Here is a 16,378-nt window from a genome sequence, read left to right as displayed (position 1 = left end):
GCTTGTGCTCTTATCACCTGGGTGCTCAAAACTAAATGAAAAAACCTTTCATTCATACGAACATGTAAACACTTCACCTTGGCAGCCTGCCTCTTATACTCTTCACACAAAGACGCTTCCATGCACAGAACACAATGAAATATCGATTTCCTATTCTCTTAATATAAAAATCTAAGCCCGTGCACCAAGGACTGACACTGAACTTTTCCTATTAAACATCAAAATGCAGTATGAAGCAGGCTCTAATAAGTTACCATAATGGACAGAATGTGTCCATTATTGTGTCCTATCGGACCTATACACAACAAACAGCCTTGTGGCCCCCGTCTTCAAGTCATTCAGTAACAGGAGTCTCCATGTCTCTCCAGCTCTTTATTAAACAGAAAATGCATTTTCAGGTTGGGATACCAATGTTATCCAATCAGGATAGAGAACTAAGCCAGGATACAGATTAAACCAGTGAATTTGGAAGTGATGACACAAAGAAATGAGCAGACAAAATTATAACTGGAACACTATAAAGAATTAAATTGATAAATGGGTACTCTCTTCTGATTGGCTGACATTTTGTCACCTACCTGAAAATGTGTTTTCTGTTTATTAAAGAGCATAGAGAGACCCCTGTGACTGAACAAACACTCTATAGCAGTGCTTTAACCTTTAAGCTCATTGTGCCAAGTTCAACTTGAAATTGGCAGTTTTGTCTTCCTGCTATTTAAATCTCAACCACATGATGGCAGCACATATCCACATAGTATGGGACAAAGTGTTCTCTATCAGCAAGGTCAGCTATGAGCTACTATCAAGCTTTTTCTTACCTACTCTATTTATAGATATATATTCATTAAATGCACTGTATAGTTATATTCAGGACTGAGGACTTAAGAGTGAGCATTAGGCCTAAACAGAGTGCTATATTTCTAGTACTTAATTCTCTCTCTCTCTGTGTGTGTGTGTGTGTGTGTGTGTGTGTGTGTGTGTGTGTGTGTGTGTGTGTGTGTGTGTGTGTGTGTGTGTGTGTGTGTGTGTGTGTGTGTGTGTGTGTGTGTGTGTGTGTGTGTGTGTGTGTTTTACTCTGTGAAATCAGAGTAAATGGCATGAACACAATTATAGCTAACAATTATAATTGTATTACTATACTATGAAAGCAGAGGCGTCATTTAATCTAAAATCAGATTAATATGCAAAAATAAGAATAAGATGTGGAGGAAATATGAATAATAGACATGCATTTTTAGGTTAAAAATGAGAGCTAAGGGTTGGCAATGGTTTAAATAAATTAATATCAACATATTCTTGTTAAGAAATTGAATCGGAGATTAAGATTTGACTTTGGGGGCCCTATTTTCGCCGGTGCCTTACCCATCATCCCTAAACCTCTTTGCCATTTTTTACTATTTTTAAAAACATGTTCAAATAGACAATCTTCAAGCTCAAGCTCGTCGGTGTAGATCGCCTAGTTGAACTATTAAATGTTTTTGTGAAAATAGTAATAAATGGCAAAGAAAGAAGTTTAGGGAAAATGGGTAAGGCACCGGCGAAAATATGGCCCTAGGTGTTTTTCCTTTGTTGTGAACAAGAAAAACCTTTATGCCAGTATGTGATAAATAGTATTAGCAATAGCAACTATCCAACCCGATGCTTTCCTGCCTTGGTCAGTATGTTAGTTTTTTTTTATTGCATTATCTGTAATACTCACATTGTATGTTCTATGCTCAGGTTGATAACCCTGCCTTTGTACAAATTGTACTAAGTCAACCATGGTTACCTCTGAGGCCACCCTACTTCCTTATCTGCACCAAAGAGATGATGTAATAACGTCCATCTGTTTTGTCTGCGGGTTTGTGTGTCTATGACAAATATATCACAAAACGTAATGGCCAGCTTGCATTGCAATGAAATTTGCTCTGTACGTACATGCTCCCAAGAGGAAGAAACCTGTTGATTTTGGTGAACCCGTGACCTTTCCTCTCATGCCACCATCAAGCCACACTTTCAAAGAAGAAAACTGTTGAGATCATTAGGCTTTGCCAGAGTGGATTCTTCCAGTTAGTAACTGGTTCCGTAACTGGAAGTAACTGGAGACTGTTTATTGTCACAGTAGTTTTACCCTTATTTTTCCAAGACACAGTCACATTGTTTGCGCAAATGGTGCATCCTGTGTGCTTTTGTGTGATGGCATTACACATAAGTCTGTACAGACTTATGTGAAATGTTTTTCTTACTTCATGAAGATATTCTCAAAATCTAATAAATTATGTTAATGCTTTAAAATAAAAACACTGAAAATAATTTTACTCTTGGTAACCTTTATGGTAATGGTGACCTAAGGTAACATAAAAAATCAGGCATGAGGGAAACAAGCAAGATCTTTAAATAGATTAGAGTAGAAATGGGAGATGAAATGCACCTAGGAATGAAAATCCTGTCTGAACACATTGATTGATTGTTTTATTTGATTGTACAGGTGGGAGTTAAATGCGGCTGGGCAAAAAGCTGTATTGTTATATCACAGGTTTACAGATGTAAAACAGTGGGTGAAATTCGTTTTTGTGCAAATTCCGTCGTTTTTGTGACGTCCATAAAAGAGAAAGGGAAGCAGAGGAGACGGGCAGCCTGTCGCGCCTCTCACAGCGCCGTATTAGAGTTCTGTTCAGAGGTAATTTAAGGTCTGATTTTGTTGCACAACTAACATATCAGCAACCAGATGCAATACCTTGGTTGACTGTTGACCTATTCCCCCTGAAAGCAGTTTCTGAATTAAAAAAAGGTGGTGACAGTTGGGAAAGAAACTGCCATGTGTGTACATAACCTGGGTTATGTACACCAACCATGTACCATGTGTGTGTGTGTGTGTGTGTGTGTGTGTGTGTGTGTGTGTGTGTGTGTGTGTGTGTGTGTGTGTGTGTGTGTGTGTGTGTGTGTGTGTGTGTGTGTGTGTGTGTGTGTGTGTGTGTGTGTGTGTGTGTGTGTGTGTGTGTGTGTGTGTGCGTGTGTGTGTGTGTGTGTGTGTCAACCTTTCCATATGGTTTCCCACCACTCAGGTCACCTCATTGCCTGCACCACACCACAGAACAGATCACTGAAACACTGTCACACATCCTGAATGGCTGTTATGCATACAAAGGGATGTACATGATAGAATAGTGGAACTCATAGCAAAGGACATATCAAAAAATCATGCACCCTCAGTGAGAATGTACAAACATTCCCGTGTCATTTCATCCATGTTTCATCTCTGTGACAACCCATACATATTTACATCTTTGACAGCTAATACACCAGATGTTGTTGTGGTTGATGAAGAGTCCAGAGTAGTGTTTGTATTAGAGATGCACCTTTGACCCTAGCCTAGAGGAAGCCTTTATGACCAAGGTCATTAAATACCAACCACTTCTACATACCATCTCAGAGCTGGGCTATAGGTGCAGACTATTTGTTTTTATATTTGGCAGCCTAGGACATACCCACAGACTGGTTGTTAGAGGATTCCAACAACTTGGGATGCCCAAAAAGGAGGCAAAAAGGCTGGCAAAGTATTGTTCTGTCTCTGCTATAATTGGCAGCCGCCACATATGGCGGAGACGCTGTTACTTATACCCACTGAGTACTGAGTGACATGCTTATTGTATCATGAAGACGTATTCCATGATTTTGTGATGTAATCTTACTGCACCTTTAATATTTGTGTCCTTGTATACTCTCCTTTGTGTGGACATAAATAAATGGTTAAAATGTGTGTGTGTGTGTGTGTGTGTGTGTGTGTGTGTGTGTGTGTGTGTGTGTGTGTGTGTGTGTGTGTGTGTGTGTGTGTGTGTGTGTGTGTGTGTGTGTGTGTGTGTGTGTGTGTGCGTGCGTGCGTGCGTGCGTGCGTGCGTGCGTGCGTGCGTGCGTGCGTGCGTGCGTGCGCGCGAGCGAGTGTGTGTGTGTCAGAGAGTGTACCTTTGGGCTACTCAAATACATACACTTCCTTGGGTAGGCTCCCACTAGTTGAGAGAAGGTGGCTGAAATTAAATAGCGTGATCCGCACGTTTTTTTTTTGTTGTCTAAAAATCCCACTAACTGGACCAAAGTGTTCAAAACCAACCGACATTGCCATCATCACAGCCCTGTGCTCTCAGTAGTGTTGCTAAAACTGGGAAAAAGGTAAATCTTAGTTAAATATTGGAAGAATATTGTATATTTCCTAAAGGAGCTAGATGATATGCCATGGGGTCACCATGTCATCAGTGGTCATCCAGCAATCTGCCCAATAATTTGTGATATTTTGTTGATATTTTGGCCTGAGGGTGGCACTAGAGCCTACCTCATCCCTCGAACAGTCAGTCTTCATCTACCACTCTCAGCAAGTATTTTTTTAAATATTTTGTGTCTATGTGTAAACTTTAGCCTAAGGGTGACAATAGAGGAAAGGCCATGGAGTAACCAAAATCTTTTGCGACAGTCGTTCAGCTTATCTGAATGTCGGTACCCATTGTCAAAAGTACTTGCAGGCCAGTCTATGACGTCTATGACTACATCAGCAATGTAGTTATTGCCAATTGTATAGTCCCTGTCACTGCCTGGGAGGTTGACAGCATTTCAGGGACTACAGTATACAATGACTATTGTTTTCAAACAGAACAAAAATAAATAAATAATCATTTCTATAGGCAACACTATAACTGACACCTCCAAGACCCGGGGGAAAAAATGCTAACGCTGAAATTAGTAGTAAGTAAGCAAGTAGCCTAAGTAACCCAATTGGGTCAGAGTGGCTTCTTGTAAGCAACTGAAATAATACACATTAATGAATAGTAAAAACTAATTCTGACTGATTGAATTTCACACTGGTAATGTATCGGTGACAAGAAAATGCAAGTTAATCCATTATTGTCTCCATAATCAACATTTTAATTTCAGGGACCCACAGTTTGGTATGCATTTAGACCCCATAACTCTGACAGCATTAGAGAGTCCATTTGTACACTCTCAGAGTTAAAGATTTGTAAGGGTCAATACAATATCAGTCATTTAGCTGAGGACCCCGTATACAACTCCCTCAAGGACCCCTGGGGTCCACAGACCCCACTTTGAGAACCACTGGTTTAGGCAACATAAGCAAACAAAGTATACAAATTAATAATACTCAGGAATGGATCAAACCACTAATAAACAAAACATAACTCTATAATAAATAGGCAATATTAGCCTACTGCACCAAATTATAATCAGATAACCAAGTCAACAACACCAAACCAAACAACAAACTAACACGGTAACCTATAGTAGTTAGTTTGATAGGGAAAGGGAACAGTATGGCCATAGGTAGCCCTAGAATGGCTGTGATGTGATATTACACCATTAGCCTTCTGAGACATCTAGGGCTAGGCCTCTGAACTGTCTGTAGTAGGCAGTGGAGTAACTAAGTACATTTACTCAAGTATTGTACTTAAGTACAATTTTGAGGTACTTTGACTTTACTAGTAGTAGTTCCAAATGTCTGTACTTTTACTACTACTCCACTACATCTCAAAAGCAAATATTGTACCCCACCACAATTATTTGAAAACTTTAGTTACTACTAGTTACTTTGTAGATTTTGATTATTATTGCAAAACATACGTTTGCCATTTGTAAAATAGCCGATCTACAAGCTCACAATGCATCGCCTCGCGGAGCATTGTGAGCTTGTAGATCTGCTATTTTCAAAAGATTTGTATACATTTGGAAACTTGTGAAATGGGACATTCTGCACAATGAATACTTTCTAATTTTGGTACTTTAAGCACGTTTTGATACCAATACTTTTGTACTTTCAAGTACATCTTGAATTCCGGACTTTTACTTGTAGAGTATATACATTGCAGTATTGATACTTTTAGTGAAAAGTAAAATTTAGTACTTGTTCCACCAGTGGTAGGCCACCTGAAAGGCACTGGCAGCATAAATGAAAGGTGCACTAAACCCAGAGGGCAGGTGTATGGGAAGCGGCGGCCTAGTGAGTGAGTCACTTAATTGTTAAGTGACTCACGTGATGCTCTACCTCCTTCAGCCTAGTATACTATCACTGAACATCTGCAGGTGGAAGGAGTCAAGTGCTTGTTCTGCAGCCCTGAGGCTCTCATTTAGACGGTAATTCACTGCACATTTAATTGATTGATTTGCTTATTTATTAACTAAGATAATAGATGAAATTACAGCAGCATCAATTATGCTATTGAATAGTTATTGCTAAACGAATTAAAGCAGGGTACACCGAGGGAATATATATTATGAATGAGACTCATACACGGATGTGCACAGTTTCTATTAGCATAATTGCCTCTGGGACTCGGATCATTTTATTGGACACTAAAAATGTTCTGACTGGAGGCTACGACCGTCTCAAAATCGGCATGTGTCCCCATGGGGACTTCACCCAGCCTTTGTCTGCTGACAAGACCTGAACCAACCTGATATGACAGCTAGGCAATTTAGAGATGTAATTTATCAAGTCTGACTTTTACTTAGTTTCGTATCTACGATAGTCTAGGCTAGGACCCCCGAGTGCGTCCTGCACTTTCACCGGTAAAGCCCGTACTTCTCCGTACATGTACAACATAAATATATACGGTGCTTACCCGGTTGTCCCAAATGTTAACGTGCCCTTCGGGGTCTTTGTGCAATTTATTAGTCCGTATTTGTCAATAAAGAAGCGTTTTAATCCCGTCTAAGTCGGATTCTGTTGGCCGTTTCTTGCATTCCTCAACGGGCGGTAGTGACGGGGCGCATCCGGTGAAAGCCGTATTACACTCATGTAAACAGGAAGAAAACAAGGGGGGAAATGGCGTTCGGCCACAGACCAGACGGGATTAAAACTATTGAAAAACACGGACTAATACATTGCGCATAGATTTCGAAGGGTGAGTTAAATATGTGGGGCAACCGGGTAAGCACCTTATATTTTGCATTTGTACATTTTCGGAGAAATACGGGCTTTACTGGTGAAAGTGCAGGACACACTGGGGGGTGCTAGCCAAGACCATCGTATATATATGGGCGCGTTCGAAAATTACGCACCGGAGCACACTCGCCTATTAGTTTGTATTGGCCAGTGCGCTCAGTGCTGTATTTTCGAACGCACCCATTAAATGTCAAAATCAATAAAATACATCTATGATAGTCTTTGATCCAAGGCTAGGCTGTATGGATTGAAGAAAATGACGACACATGTAATCTAACGGTTAACCCTTTCTCTGTGAATTATTCACAGATAAGAGGAAGTTCGTTAAATATTTGATTAAACAAAGTCCCCGGGTCTCTCTCCCAGAGGTGAATAGAGGGGTAAGAAACACTAGACGCACAGTGTGGTGTTTTTATGACACTAAACGAACGAGCAGACAAAACACCCGCTTTATTTGCTTGCAGAGTTTAAAGGGATACTTCACTTTAGGGCCGGGGACACATTTAAAAAAAATATTAAAAATAAATGAAAAAAGTTATGGAAAATTCATGGCCCCCTCACGCATTAGAGTGTCCTACTAATGTGTGAGGGGGCCATGAATTTTCCATAACTTTTTTCATTTATTTTTAATATTTTTTTTAAATGTGTCCCCGGCCCGAAAGTGAAGTATCCCTTTAATTTGCATGTCTAAACGCTTTAAGCTTGATTCCTCCTCTGTTCGCTGTTTAGAACGTTGCTAAAATGAACGAAACAACATGATACTATCACCCTCCACTAATTATTTAAAACGGCTACATCATGTTGACATACCGTGTGAAAGGAGGAAACGCTGTGGATTGTGGATGGAAAGAATGAGCTCAAACGGATGTCAATGACCGAGTGTAACCTCGTTGTAAAGTGCATCATCAGTCTATGGTTTGCGCATCAGCCTCTGGCAGTCATGTGACGCTGTGGTGTGTTTGCTCTGTGTGTCTTGTCTCTCTTGGCGATTGGCTGAGACTGATCTTGCTATAGTAGCATCGCCTCCATCAGTGGTGGAAAAAGTAGTCACATTTTTTACATTAGTAAAAGTATCAATACTTCAATGTAGAAATACTCTGTTACAAGTAAAAGTGAAGTAATTTAAAAAAAATAAAAATACTTGAGTATCTAAATCAATCAAAATGTATCAAAAGTAGAAAGTACTCATTATGCAGAATGTCCAATTTCAGTTTTCAAATGTATAAAATGTATAAAAATCTTTTGAAAATAGCTGATCCACAAGCTCACGGCTATTTTCAAATGGCCGAAAAGGGCTGAAGTGGGAAATGTATGTTTTGTAATAATAATCAAAATCTACAAAGTAACTAGTAACTAAAGCTTTCAAATAATTGTTGTGGAGTAAAAGTATAATATTTGCCTCTGAGATGTAGTGGAGTTGAAGTAAATGTACTGAAAATTGGAAATACTCCAGTAAAGTAAAAAAGACCTAAAAAAGTACAGTGTAGTACATGAGTAAATGTACTTAGTTACTTTACACCACTGCTTTCCATAGAAGTAGGCCTAGTAGTAGCACAGTAACCATTATCGTTTCTCACGTGAGCATCTTTACACGTGAGCCTGCCTAATTTGCCCTTCAAAATAAACCACATCAAGACAGCTGTGTAATGCAAATGTCACTTATTATTAAAGCCATTTTACTTACTTTTGCAGCATTCATTATCCAAAGCTGCAACATACTCCAAATAGACTCCAAAGGCCTTTAGGGCTGTTCTGTTACTTTCTGTACACTCATCATAAATGTGTGAAATAAGGAAATTGAGAGACATTGTCAAATGTTACGCATTTAAGGCCATAACACCCATTGTCAGCTAAAGCTGGCCTAGACTTCACACCAAATTTGGTGTATGTCCTGGTGGTATCTGTTCTCTAAAGAAAGACCGCCAATAACATAAAACAATTAACCCCCCCTATTGTCATTGCCAGTTCCCCCCACTGTTTAATCTGGGGAGAGTGACAACCACCTCTCTTCCAATGTGCATGGACTGGAGTCACTTCTTTTCACCTCAAAATGAGGAGTTTCATGGGGAGAAAGTAATGCATGGGGAGGAACACCCAGTTCCCCTCCCTGCTGATCAGGTGTTCCAACTGGGGTTGCCAACAGCCCTTTGAAAAAAGGAATCGTCCCTCACTTGGAAACACATTTTGTTCCTTATTTTTGGGGAATCAATCAATGACACACATCTTACAAGTTCAAACGGCTCATATATATCATCCTATAATTCTACAAAGCTCTGCTGTCTGTGCCCAAAATCTCTTTTCTTCCCGGTTCTCCTCAGTGGCTGGAGCAATTGATCTGCATTTGCACACAGCCATTGACCATTACTAGTGGGATAGCTTAACAAGATAATCGAAACGAAGCGGATAAAAGCGCCAAATTTGTAATGAGGCTTCCTACTGATGGATTCTATCCTTGGGTACCAAACTTTATTTTGAAAAGTATCCATACAATTATCCATATCAATATCCATTAAAAAAAACAGGCCGATTCACTTTTTGGCCTATAACTCTTGAACCGTAGGTCATAGCATCAAAAGTATTTTTTTCCTGGACTCCTTGGATCATGACGCAACTTCCCATATAGGTCCCGCCCCTTTTCCGATTTCAAGATTTTACGCCATTTTGCGTTATCTTCAAAACACATATTTTGCTATTACTCTTATAATTTAAATCCAAAATTCACACAAATCGGCACACACTGTGTCTTTGATCATGTGATGTAGATGTATCAGTCCGATTTCTCATATTCCCCTCAGATTGGCTACGATTGGCTTCTAAAATTTGTGGGAGGGTCCGTTTGGCAAAAAAAATCACAAATCATGAACACGCCGTCCTATCTGCCCAAATTCGTATCATTGATGAATAAACGAATAAACACAGAGCCAATGCTATTTCACTTCCACCCATAGGGGGCGCAACAAATTCTACAAATATCACTGTTTTTGCACCAAATTAAGTACAAATTGTCTTGTGAGTCAAACATTTGCAATTGCAAAGTGGTGAACAGTCCACATTTGATTTGCCACATTTGCAGGTGGAACAGTCCCCTTTACAAGAGCATTTGATCAGCTCTCTGCATGCTCTGGAGGGGACCGTACCTCGGGGAATATAGGACCTAACCTAAACCTAACCCTAACCATAACCTTAGTGGGGGAACATAGGTCCGGGGAACATAGGTATGACCCCCTCTGGAGACTTCTGGAATTGTCATCCAAACTGGCACCCATGCCTCCGATTCCTTGGTCCATCCATATTCGTGTGGGTAAGGAATAACTTGTTCTGTTTGTAGGCTGGTCGCCCAGATGCCTGCTTGATAAACTGCCCGCTTAACATGCTGAAGTAGTGCATCTTGGGTGGGGTGGCAGTTTCTCCATCGACCTTTTCCCATGACAGAAGAGATCTTTTCTAGTCTGGTTGATGGAGATCAAAGGACTGGATTTGTCATACAGGATAATTGTCAGTCTCTCAAGCTTCTGGAACTGCTGACTGTCAACATTCAGCAGCTAGAAGGGATGTTTGGCCAGACTGACAAGTATCTCTGTGACATCATCATAGGCTTGCCAGGCATGCCAAGCTGACTTTTTGCCCTTACTGTGGAAAGCAGATGTTGTGTCACAACCTGACATAAATCATGGAACAAGCCTGCAAGGATCACTATGACACAGTACGTCCACAGTACGCACTAGGATCGTTTTTGCTCCTTGCTCCAGTGCATGCCGTACATGAACTAGAATCCTGGTGTCTGCCTTTTCATGATTGCAACAGGTCATGGTACTACTGGAACCAAAAGACGACACAGCTTGCCCTGTTGTGACATACACAGCTTTGGATGGTGGCCAGTTGAACTTTTCAGTTCTGGAAGTCAAAAAGGCAAACAGCTACCTCTTATTTGCTGGGTCACGAAGAAAATCCATCCAATTGCCTGGTAGCTTTGTCTGACCTGACACTTTCCTGCGAACACCTTGTCCTCTCTTTTCGTGGGTGGACTCCTTCAAACTATCTGGGATGTATGTGTCCCATGCAACATCCAACCGCTTGGTTTCCTGCAGCTGCTTCAGCAGATATAAGGGATGAAAACGTCATCTGCATACTCATCAAATGCTTTTTCTTTGAAGCCAATTACAGGAAAACAGTATGGAATATCAAAAGCCTGTTGCACGGTCATTGTCACATGACTCACAAGACCATTTGTACTTAAGTTGGTGCAAAAACAGTGACATTTGTAGAATTTGTTGCGCCCCCTATGGGTGGAAGTGAAATCGCATTGGCTCTGCGTTTATTAGTGGCCCCTCAATGATCAACATTTGGGACAGATAAGATGCTGTGTTCATGATTTGTGCCATTTTTGCCAAACGGACCCTCCCACAAATTGCAGAAGCCAATCGTAGCCAATCCGAAGGGAATATGAAAAATCTGACTGATAAATCTTGATCACATGACCAAAGACAAAGAGTGTGTGCCGATTTGTGTGAGTTTTGGACCAAATTTGTAGGAGTAATAGCAAAATATGTGTTTTGAAGATAACGCAAAATGGCGGAAAATCTTGAAATCGGAAATGGGCGGGACCTATATGGGAAGTTGCGTCATGATCCAAGGAGTCCAGGGAATGAATCGGCCTGTTTTATTTAATGGATATTGATATGGATAATTGTATGGATACTTTTCAAAATAAAGTTTGGTACCCAAGGCTAGAATCCATCAGTAGGTCCTAAAGAAGCCTCATAAAAAAATGGCGCTTTTATCCGCTTCGTTTCAATAATGTAAAAAAATGGGGTTAAGCTTCTACACTATACCATGTGCACGGAACACCAAAGCCCGTTTTTCGCATTCCCCAAACGCCAAATCATGTGCGTGAAACAAGCGCTGGTATTGCCACATCCGTGAAACAAGCGTGGGACTGGCTGCTCATATCCCCCGACGGGTATGGTCTACTCTAATATGCTATAATAGGGCTACAGATTGTACCCACTTAAACAGGGGTGCAATGCTCACTGGACGGCCTTGCACACCGTGCCGGAACCTATTTGACCAGGAGCACACGCAGGCACACGCATAGATTTAAAACTACTTTAAATTCGCACCTCAACAAAGTTTTCAAAGGCTACCGACTCACACCTAGCGAATTAACATAGGAATAAGCCTAGATGCATATCAATTGTCCAATGTGTGACTTGCAGTGTAGGTGTTAAGCGACGTGCAAGAACATACCAAATGAGCATTGCATGCCTGCACTTAAACCATCTAGATTTAATAAACTGGACCTGAGTAGTCTGTGTATTTGGACCCCTTTTTTACTGTCTACACCAAATCTCTGCCAAAAATAGCCAATCTACAAGCTTTGTGCGTTGTGAGCTTTTGGATCTGCTATTTCTGGCTAGAATATAGATGCTGGGGTTCATGTGGTTAGTATAATATACAGAAACTGTACATACAGTATTTACAGTGAGATTTTATCTTCTGGGTGTCACTTTGGACACACCTTATTTCTTGGAAATAAGGTGTGTCCATTATTTTAATTTCAGGTAGTTGGCAAACCTAGTTCCAACCAACCTGTAGGAGAGTGGCTAATGCAGTAGTCTAGCCAGACACAATCTCTGAATGCTATGTATATGACGGAAGCATTTAAAATTTGTGGGAGGCAACAGTCTGGCTTGGGAGACTACTAATGCAGAGACGGAGAACGCACTCCTCTGCCAGTGTCCCACCCACAAACATAGCCGAGCCCGGCCAAGCCGGCTGCCGTAAGCACCATGGAGGAATCATGTTTACGTCCGATATGTACAATAGCAAATTACGTTAGTGTATTTAACCATACAGTACTTGATAAATATGGATCAGCTATATCCAACAATAAAGCCAAGCTACTGTATGTGCAAAATCAAATGGATATAACGCATTGGCCAGTAGCATGACGGGTTTTGTGCTTTGTAAACTCAATGTTGTTTACAACGACGAGACCTTTTGTATAGTTGAAAATTGTTGTCTATTTTCTTTAAAGGGATAGTTCACCCCAAAAAATCGATTAGTCACCCCATGGAGACTTTTATTCATGGATATTTTTTTTTGTTTTTGTCCCATTCCTAAGCCAATAATTTGATGACCGGCAGCGGTTCCGGTAGGAGACACAAAGGAGACTCTTTGTGTCTCCTACCTACCGGAACCTCTGCCGGTCATCAAATTATTGGCTTAGGAATGCGGCAAAAAACGAAAAATATCCATGAATTCAAACCTCCATGGGGTGACTAATCGATAGAAAGTCATTTTGGGGTAGAACGATCCCTTTTAATATAATTTCAGAATCAGGATCAGACTCAGCTTTATTGTCACATTGACATTTCATGAAGTGCCAAAAATATTTTGTCATCCTACAGAAAACATGCACATTTGTCAGTTATGCTCTCAAGCTTAACAGTTCGGTTGTTTTTACTAAGGTATTTTGGTCCTTTCCGGTTTGCTGTCTTGAACAGTTTGTGCAGTGTAGGGGACTCTCCCAGTTTATCTCAGTTTCATCTAACCTCGCATCACCAGTCTTTCCACCTCGGAGGAAAGCCTGGTGTTTGTTACTAAAGACCCATATGATCCGGTCTACTGAAAAAAAAAGAGAAAAGAATCCTGTTTCCGGATTCTGCCCATCCGGTTTTTGCGGTGCCGCTTTGTTTTGGTTCCCCAATCCCTATTTAAATGGAATAGAATTTCCCCGTGGGATAATACAGACGCTAAATAGTCTCCGGATAGTGCACGCACATTTATATTTAAAAAATAAGCTAAACTATGCCGAATCAAGGATTTTATTAGCACAGACCTATTTTGTGGTGAGACGTGTTTCCGGTTCTGCCCATCCGGCCACTTTTCTATTTTTTTACTTCCGCTCCCGACCGGATCATATACCCGAAAAGGAATGATGCCCAGGCTAGTTTCATCAGACGTGTGTGCAACAGAGGTTAGCTGACGCAATTGCATTTCTTTGGATTTGTTAACAATTTGGTAACAATTTGGTAACAATTTGGTAACAATATTGGCTTCTGTATTGTTGACCTCTGAATCCTGCAAAAGATTGCTGCTAATGGTCTCAAAAAGCTTTATACCTATAACATGTATATAACGACGCAATGTGACATTTTGACACTTGCTTTGGCATTGTAAACATATAAAGCTCCTTTGAATTGAATGCACATACCCTTGTGGTAATTACCCGTATAGCCTGTCTATCCTGTTACAGAAGAACTCATAAAGTACAGGAATGAATTGTCATCCTGAAGTGATTGCCACATGTGTGTAGGTTTTACTTTTACACTTTTCCACAAACCGAAACCCCCCACCCTTGCAAACCCCCTAGGATGTTTCACAAACTAGAGAAACTTTCATAATAGTCTTTTTGTACTAATAATTGCAAATAACAGCAGAAAAAGTATGCATTGTTTGATTTAATTTCTTCTGGTCCTCCTTATGAAAAGTATAAAACATAACATGTCTGATATTTAGAACATTACTGTATTGTATATTTTCCTTCTCACTCCACCTCATCCCCTAGCATCCTAGTGACATACAACTAACCCTATTGACCATGGTTTTGCAGCCAAATATAAATGTAAAATAAATGGCTACATGATGTATTGACCAAGATCAACGACAATAGACATGTTAAAATGATTCTTAAAACAAGACTACTGTAATTATAATTTGACAATGAACAATAAGTGTGAACATGCTGGTAAATCCTGCCAAGCTAGTTGGCACACCCTAGGACTTTACCTATCTGAACATTACAAACATCACATTATAGTTATCACAGAAAGTTCATTTTAACACATTACAACCCAAAGTTTTATTCCTTCTGTCACCAGTATCAGTCTTTGCAGATTATCTCTTCTGACGCTCATTTAATGACACAAATGCCTAGAAGATTACCTTTCTGTCTAACAACAGTAATTAGTTAGCCTTTGTGCACATACCAGCCAGCAGCATATTTTTGTGCCATTGTGGATCATAGACACTTTTTCTGTCATCCCAGGGGACTAAAATTTCATCAGAAACGGAAACTACCATCAACAGAGCTTCCACCTGAGGTAACGATTATCGCACTTCTGTTATTGAGGGGACTGAGGCAGATTTTTTTAAATAGTACTATTATATATTTTTTACAATATGTAGTAGTTATGATCATTTTATATCATGGCTCAAACATTCTTGTAGTTATGTCATAGATCATACCACAAAAAGTCACACACACACCCTTTCCCTATGGTATTGATTTTGCATCTCAATCTCAGTTTAAGCATGATGCATTTGGTACTGCAGTTAAAATGTCTATTTATTTTTTGTCAAAAACATTAGCCTATAGCAAAATCTTTTCCTTTTTTTCCTCTTAAGTTTTTTAGAATGAGTTGAACTTGGATTGGCATTAGTGGTTCTATTCCGATTGGAGAACTGTTGCATTTCCCTCTTCTGACCTGCCCTCAATTACCTGTCTCTCTTACTATCATCATCTTAGGTTAAGACTTTGACAGGGGACATTTTCGAATTGCAGCCTACTGAAGGCGTTTCTTTAGGGCAGTTTTTGAAAGTGAGTAGGGTTTTACACTCCTTTACTCCTTTTGGTGTACAATGTTCATGTATTTGCCAGATAATCACTGTTTACTTATTTTTTTCCAAAATACTTTTTTCCCTTTAAAAACCTGCACTATCCACACGTTTCACACTTTTTTTTGCTAAATAGTGACTATATCGAGTTTAAATGATTCTATCGTATATCACCATGAATGAACCAATATCGTCCATGTATCGTCAACCATGTATCGCTGTTAACATGTATCGTTACACCCCAACGTAGCCTATATGCACAGTTGCGCGCGCACACACTCACACACACAGTCCCGTGTTTGTCCTGTAGTAACCCCAGCCGGCATATCTGCATCGTGCGTTTGACTGTGTGCGGAAGTGTGTCCGTGTGTGAGGGGGGGGAAGGGCTTTGAGGAGCACATCATCGCTGTGTGTATTCCTCAAAGCCCACCCACTGTTCCCTTATATGGAAGATGGAGTTGTGGTGTGAGCAATTTCAGCCAATCACGTCGCTGTGGAATGTCAGCGTGTCTGAGAAAGGAAGGGGGCGGGCCCGCCTGGGTGGGGGGGGGGTTTCGGAGGAGGGGCCAGCCATGCCAAGCCGGCCCGGGGTTTGAAAATGACTGATGATAATGCTGAACACAGAATAGAGGCTATAGTGGTTGAGGCTGTCATATTTGTGTCTAGAGACTGAGGAGCAACCAAAATAACAGCGTTTACATCATCAGAGTGAGGACTTGGCCAAGGCAAAGATATCCAGAATATTTCAGCCCCCCCCCCCCAAAGAAAAATGCAATGTGAGTATTTCATTTATAATAAGAGGTTTTGTGTTTGCATATTGGTTTTCAACTGGGC

At 40.5% G+C, this 16,378-nt stretch overlaps 1 protein-coding gene across 3 annotated transcripts in view; it reads left to right on the top strand.

The window, feature by feature from the left end:
* The first annotated feature begins 6,078 nt into the window (after positions 1-6,078).
* Positions 6,079-16,378, top strand: part of acsbg2 (acyl-CoA synthetase bubblegum family member 2) — a 31,047-nt gene continuing 20,747 nt past the window's right edge. Inside the window, exon 1 of one of the 3 annotated variants that reach the window (XM_080431285.1) lies at positions 6,079-6,114. Coding sequence is in view for 1 of the 3 variants with exons in the window: in XM_080431284.1 (XP_080287410.1) it covers positions 16,314-16,320 (7 nt within the window). In the remaining 2 variants the exon portion in view is untranslated. Of the gene's footprint in view, positions 6,115-6,865; positions 6,885-16,145; positions 16,321-16,378 lie in introns of those variants that run through there. The other 2 variants (XM_080431286.1, XM_080431284.1) reach the window with 2 other exon arrangements.

This window comes from Gymnoscopelus braueri, assembly GCF_963280865.1.
Source record: "Gymnoscopelus braueri genome assembly, chromosome: 6".
Taxonomy (NCBI): Eukaryota; Metazoa; Chordata; class Actinopteri; order Myctophiformes; family Myctophidae; genus Gymnoscopelus; species Gymnoscopelus braueri.
This window is presented reverse-complemented; position numbering and strand designations above follow the sequence as displayed.